The sequence below is a fragment of the Scardinius erythrophthalmus genome (genome assembly GCF_964197995.2).
Source record: "Scardinius erythrophthalmus genome assembly, chromosome: 19".
In the NCBI taxonomy this organism is placed as follows: Eukaryota; Metazoa; Chordata; class Actinopteri; order Cypriniformes; family Leuciscidae; genus Scardinius; species Scardinius erythrophthalmus.
Window position 1 is genome coordinate 33,071,311 of NC_138239.1, and position 6,727 is coordinate 33,078,037.

Sequence of the window (6,727 nt, forward strand, 5' to 3'; positions counted from 1 at the left end):
TATGCCATAGAAACTTGCAGGTATTAATACAATTATGCGTAATAGGCCTACCTGCAATCCCGCGCTGAGAGGAGGCGGCCGGGTGTGTCAAACTCGCTGTCGTTGAGATGAGAGAATGAGAACGCGCAGCTGGTATCGTATCGGTGTATAGGCCAAAATGAGTATTTGACAGATATTTCAGTATTGATAGCCTATGTATCAAAATATAGATATTTTGACAATACTACTATGTAGATTGTTGTTTCTCCAAACTTTCAGTCCAGCCATTAATCACTCTGAACTCCTCGCCTACTTCACTTATGCTCTTCAAAACCTGCTGCGACTGCGGCGGCTTTAATTCAGTCCAAATATCAGGGGTTTTATTGGTCCGTTTACGATCGAATATTTTTATTGGCTACCGAAATGCCGGTCAAAGATTTGAATATCAATTCAAATTGTACTCAGTAACGAAATGTGATTTTACAAGTAGCGAAGTATATTACTTAGTTTTATATGTACTTGAGTACAAGTAAAATTACAGGTTTAAAAATATACTCAAAAAAGTACAAGTACCCAAAAAAAACGTGAGTAGTTGTAATTCGTTACTTCCACCTCTGGTGACTAGTAGCATGAAAATAGAGACTAGTAGGTTTTAAAGATTAAATGTTAAAACCATAGGATAGACAGTAAAAGGTTAAAACGGCTTGCCATACACAGCTAGCACAATGCAGAGCTGTCTAGCGTGCTGATTGGCTGGGCTGAGGGAACTGCACGAACCTATGGCGAAGCGGTGAGGAAGCGCTATCCTATCAGGACGATTCCTGCGTCGCGCGTGCCGAAGCGCGCCACAACAATGGTCATATAATGGTACATGCACGTTTAGAAGTTGATTGTACTGAAATGTGTGTTGATACGCTGGAGCAGAATGGCGTCTAAGCGATTGTGGTGTTCTGTTCTTGGGTGTAAAAAGGAACACAGCAGTCATTATGATGTCCCTAAACCCGAACCGCTGAGGACGCAGTGGCTGAGTTTTGTTTTCAAAGGGAAAATTCCCCACGATCAACGTCAATGCTTTCATGTTTGCGCCAATCATTTCTTACCAGACTGCTTTATAAACGAGGGTCAGTATAAAGCTGGGTTTGCTAAGAAGCTGCTCCTGAAAAAAGGATCGGTACCAACTATTCGTGTTCCTGTTGCACTTCCAGAAAAAGTGAGTGTAACGTTTTATTAACCTTTATATTAATATTTATATCGCTTGCACGCTTCATGATGAATGCGGCTGTTTACACTCAGGGTACATTACGGCATGTTTTCTATGTACAACGTTCTCAATATAATTCATAATCCCACGTTTATAGTTTATAATGAACAACGCGTTATGGTTAACTTTTTGTGTTATTAACGTTACAAACCGTGTACGCAGGTGTTAAAGTTAACGTGGTAACACTAAACTAAGCTTACTTTTGTAGATGGTTTATAATGGTGTCTGTTACTGATTAAGAAGTAATGTAAAAAAAAAAAAATAAATAAAAAAAATAAAACAGTTATAACTGCATGAAGATGAATGGTAACACAATAACCTTACCTGCAAAATACTGTTTACATCCTGCAAATGCATATGATTCAAGACTATAAATACTCTAATTGATGTTTTTCAATATTACACCGGAATAAGTTATGTTATCTGATCACTTAACGTTATTTGCTTTTGTATAGGCAAGCACATCTGAAGAATTGGACATGGTGCAACATGTGGCCAGCCAAAAGAAACTGTGCACAGTTGGCACCCAGACCCAGCTCTCAATGAAAACTGTACTTCCGCACTACAAAAGCACAGGTTTGCTGATCCAGATCTTATATAGTGTGAAGTCATATTCAGTTTTTGTGGTGTTGTCATTAATTAATTAATTAATTATATAAATATATTTTATTTTTTATATTACTCCATGGTATTAAAATGTCAACTATTATGTAACAGGCACACAGACAACTATGTTATACCCAGATATTGGTGTTGGCCAGTCAATACCACTGCTATCATTAACACCAATAAAGAGGCCAAATAAGAGATCTCGCTTGGAGCTAGAGGAGGAAGACGAGGACCCTTCTGGAGCCAGCTCAAGTATGAATGTAGAAGAGCCTATGGATTCCTCATATGATCCAGCTGACTCTGTCACAACCTTGACTGAGCCAACAGATGTGAAGTAAGTGACAAGACTATTTTCTTTTTTTTAAATGTTGCAATCAGTTCGATTGTATAAATTTTGTGGCATTTGGAAATGATTTAAGTAACTCTTTATTATTTTAATAGATTTGAGTCTTCAAAGCCGGTTCACAAGACATCGACTTACATTGTTTATGAAAACTGCCTGCTGCAGCTCTTTGAGCAGTGCCCTGTGTGTCAACGTGTTACCTATGTACAGAGAAAAGTATTTGGCACATTCCTCTCTGTGGAACAACGCTGCCCACACTGTGACTTCTTCAGGAAATGGAATAGTCAGCCAATTATACAAAGCACTCCTGCAGGGAACCTCCAGCTTTCTGTTGCAGTGTATGCCAATGGTGCCTCTTTCTTCAAAGTTAAACAGGTAGGTTGGTGAGGATTTTACTGTCTAGCCTATAATTTACTATTGCAAGTAATATCACAAAGATCAACCCTGAACATAAATCAATGAACATACTGTCCCTGAAGTCATGCTAAATGAAGGAATCCTCTTTTCTGACCTTAGATATTCCAGGCAATGAAACTGAAAATGATCCACTACACCACCTTTCGAATTCATGCCCGGAGGTACATACAGCCTGCAATTGTACATAGCTGGAAGACGGCACAGGATGGCATGTTGCAGCAGCTCAGACAGCAGCAGAACATTGTCCTGGGCGGAGACATGAGGGCAGATTCACCAGGTACTTAACAACTGTCTCAGTTTACATGTTACTGTGAAAGCAGAACATACAGAGTAATAATAATAAATAATAAATACCGAATGTATTACAAAGTAAACATTAATTTTCTACGCAAAGGTCATTTAGCCAAGTTTGGAAGTTACTCAGTGATGGACCTAAGGACCAGCACTATTATTGATCTGCAACTAGTTCAGGTGAGTCTAACATTACAGACTTATGCAAGATGTAATGCATATGCAATGTAACAAAGTAAATGTACAGGAAAAAAAGGCACAGGGATTTTCCACTGTGTAGCTATTCGCTAACATAACAGGCATTGACAATAATTGTCATGTATGCCCTTTATTTTGTAATCAGAGTAATGAAGTTGGAGGGAGCAACAACATGGAGAAAGAGGGACTGAGGAGGAGCCTTGATCTCTTGAGGGCACACGGTGTGACTTTTGACAGCATTGTTACAGACCGGCACCCTCAAATACAAAAATACCTGCGGGAGGCCAACATCACACAGTATTACGATGTATGGCACATTGAAAAAGGTATTAGCTCCTGTTTGAGTGTGTGTTGTTTATGTGCCTAATGACTGTCATAGTCTCACAGACTGGTTATTTTTTAAACAGATCAATAAAATTTTATTACAAAACATTATGATACAATACCATACCTTTGACCATAACTTCCTTTTTATTATATTGTGTTCAATAAACACACTCTATCTTTCTGCACGGCTGAATTAAAGTTTGTTTGTTTATATTATTAGGAGTATCAAAGAAACTGCTGAAGATTGCTCAGAACAAAGACAGTGAAAAACTGCAGAAGTGGTATCGCAGTATAAAAAACCACATGTATTGGACAGCGGCTTCTTCTTCATCAGGGCCAGAGCGAGTGGCAAAGTGGACATCAATTCTTAATCATATCCAAGACATGCACACACATGATGATCCCGTTTTCCCACAGTGTTTGCATCCGCAACGCAATACAACGGACAAGAGCAAGTGGTTGAGAGCAGGTGTGTTTACCCTATAAGCAGTGTCAATATAACTCATGTTTTTTTTTCTTAAATTACATTATGTACGTTTTTTTTTTTTTTTTTTTTTTTACTTGTTTTTAAATGTAAAGTTTAATAAGTTCCACTTTCCCACCAGGAACACCTGCCTTCTCTCGATTAGAGAAGATCCTCAGAAACAAGAGGATTCTGAAGGATGTTGAAAAACTGAGCCCTCACCATCAGACCTCATCACTGGAGGCGTTCCACAGCGTAATTCTGCGCTTTGCGCCAAAGAATGTTGTCTTTTCTTTCCTGGGAATGTTATGCAGGTAATTCAATATAATTGGGAAAGGAGTGTATACACATTTTCAAACACGCAAGTCAGTGTGACCTAAGTAATGTTTAACCATTTTTTCTTCTCTATAGACTCTACCTGGCAGCCCTACATTTTAATGAGAATGCTGGGCGTCCCCAAGCCACGACAGCAGCTGGAGAGCCACTATTTAAGGTGGTTTTCCCAAAATACAAGAAAGGACAATGCTCTGCAAAGCCAGTGAAAGTAGAACCAAACTTCCGTGAGTGTAACAACTTTTATTTAAATGCAAAATAGTCATTGTATGTACAGACATAATATCAGAAGCTGAACATAAATTTTGTTTTTTAAAACAAGACACCTTATAGACAATTTTATATACAAAACCACGTAGCCACAACACTAAGTGAGCAACACAACTTCAGAGTAAACTGAAAATAACAACAAATTATTATTTTTTTTTGTACAGGGTACGTGGACAACCTGTTGGAACTTATCTTTGAGAACGTTGTTGTGGACCCAACCCCTTATATGGACGATATCTTGAAGATCTCCATACCTGAGGATCTCACGTCCCAGTTTGACAAACCAGACAAACAGGAAGTGATAGACAGCTATGTGTCTAGGTTTAATCAAAGGGCAGGTCTGAACCCTACATATTGTCCATGAACATTAGGGAACTCTGCCCTTATTCGTCGCACCACACAGGAGGGCAGCACAACCCTGATTCTCCAGCCCAGAATGCCCCAACACCAGCTGACGAAACTTCTGTATGCCAAAAACCTGTAATGGCTGAGAAAATTCAACCATTTTTTGTTGTGAAAATTAATGTTATTTAATGTCATAATTTCATTTATTGCTGTTTGTTTTTTGACAATTATTTTTGCTGTTACTGCATTTTATTTTTATTTATTTTTATTAATAACTTATTACTTACCTCTGTGGGATTCAGTAAAACAGTATTTCGGTCAATAAATGTTAGTCCGAACTAGAGATGCACCGATTACAATTTTCTGGGCCGATTCCGATTTCCGATTTTTTTTATTAAGTTTGACCTGCCGATACCGATTTTGGCCGATTCCGATTTCATTTTTTCTAACCACTTTACAGCACACACAAATATTTATTTTATATAATTTCTGTAATAGAACATTTTACAATTTGCATAGTTCACACACATCTAAAGTGCAGTGTTGTGGAAAAACCATTTCCTTTTCACATTCAATATCCAATAATTTTATATAGCCTATATGTATTTAGCAAACGAAACGTCTGTATGAAAACAGGGAATGGCAATAAAATAATATATAAATACAAAATAAAATAAATATAGCCTTGCAGTATAAAGATATTTCTCAAAGCACACACACACACAGGCCTATTGCAATCACTTGTACAAACTGAATAATAAAACAATTTTAAATGGGTACATTTTCTATAAATATTAGTCTTTGTTTTCTTTTCTGACATAGCCTACTCCAGTTCTTGTTAAAACACGCAAATTCTGTGCATTTTGGGCACTTTTTTTGTGAAACCCTATTTAGGCTATTTTGTCCATCAAAAGTGTGCTTTCCCTTTAATTGAGCGTGAGCAGTGCAGCAAATAGACTCGGCGCCGAAACACGCGCTTCACTGCTCGCGACGCTCTGCTCCTGCTTCCGTTGTGAATGCACTCATTGAATGCACGCCGAAAAAAAAAAACGCGCTTGCGGTCTGAACGGACGTAATTCACGAGGTTTTCTACATGTGCTCCGTGTGCACGTCTGATGCTGATGTTGCGCGATGTTAATTATGCGGCGCCCGAGTGCATTTGACCGGCATAAAATCGGCATTTGTCAGACTGACCGGCCGGTCGCCGGTTATGGCCGATCACGTGAAAATCGGCCAATTCCGGTCACCAGCCGATCAATCGGTGCATCTCTAGTCCGAACAGTTTTGTGTCTATTCATTATTTGGAATTTCATGCTGAATGGTATGTTATGTGGTTATTAAAAATTACATTACAGTTGATCAGTTACCCATAGTGAACTTTATGCTTTGCACTGCAGTTGCTTATGTTACAATAGAAAATTATGACTGAAATGAATCAAAACACAACTTACCCCTCCATTCCCCTTAAACCTAAAGGCCCATAGTCTGCTCGGTAGATGTTTAATGCATTCTGAAGCGAGAACAGATTTAAACAAACAGGTTCCAGGCCTGGATGAGCAACCATACATTGAAGTGGATTTTCCAGCTGCTGTAATCTTCTTAAAACCTACAAATTATGAATATGGTAACTGCCCTGAGATTTTTACAAGATGATTGCATAATAGCAATACAATTTAGGAAAAGTACTGTACCTGTGGTATCTCCCTGCAGCATTTATTCTCAGCCTCTGTAGGCATTTGCCCACAAAGACACCTGGAACAGGAATATCAATATAGTTACAATACTATAGATGTACTTGAATGTTTTCTTAAAACATAAAACATTTTTGTACTGCACTGGACATAAACATACATTACAACAAATTCTTAGGTGTCCTTCAACTACTGCTAGA

General features: G+C 38.3%; 1 protein-coding gene across 1 annotated transcript; it reads left to right on the top strand.

The window, feature by feature from the left end:
* Window positions 1-811: 811 nt before the first annotated feature.
* Window positions 812-5,272, top strand: LOC308707797 (uncharacterized protein). Its single transcript, XM_081394460.1, has 11 exons — window positions 812-1,189; window positions 1,696-1,816; window positions 1,958-2,183; window positions 2,291-2,567; window positions 2,709-2,886; window positions 3,004-3,080; window positions 3,244-3,424; window positions 3,646-3,894; window positions 4,031-4,202; window positions 4,300-4,448; window positions 4,656-5,272. The coding sequence occupies exons 1-11, from the start codon at window positions 905-907 to the stop codon at window positions 4,853-4,855; spliced, it is 2,115 nt and encodes a 704-aa protein (XP_081250586.1). The 5' UTR covers window positions 812-904; the 3' UTR covers window positions 4,856-5,272.
* The last annotated feature ends 1,455 nt before the right edge of the window (window positions 5,273-6,727 follow it).

Bases quoted from the DNA above. Each gene is read 5' to 3' on its own strand.
- LOC308707797 (XM_081394460.1), top strand. From the start codon at position 905: ATGGCGTCTAAGCGATTGTGGTGTTCTGTTCTTGGGTGTAAAAAGGAA. The intron at 2,568-2,708 runs GTAGGTTGGTGA...TTCTGACCTTAG, and splicing joins CTTTCTTCAAAGTTAAACAG to ATATTCCAGGCAATGAAACT. The intron at 3,895-4,030 runs GTGTGTTTACCC...CTTTCCCACCAG, and splicing joins GAGCAAGTGGTTGAGAGCAG to GAACACCTGCCTTCTCTCGA.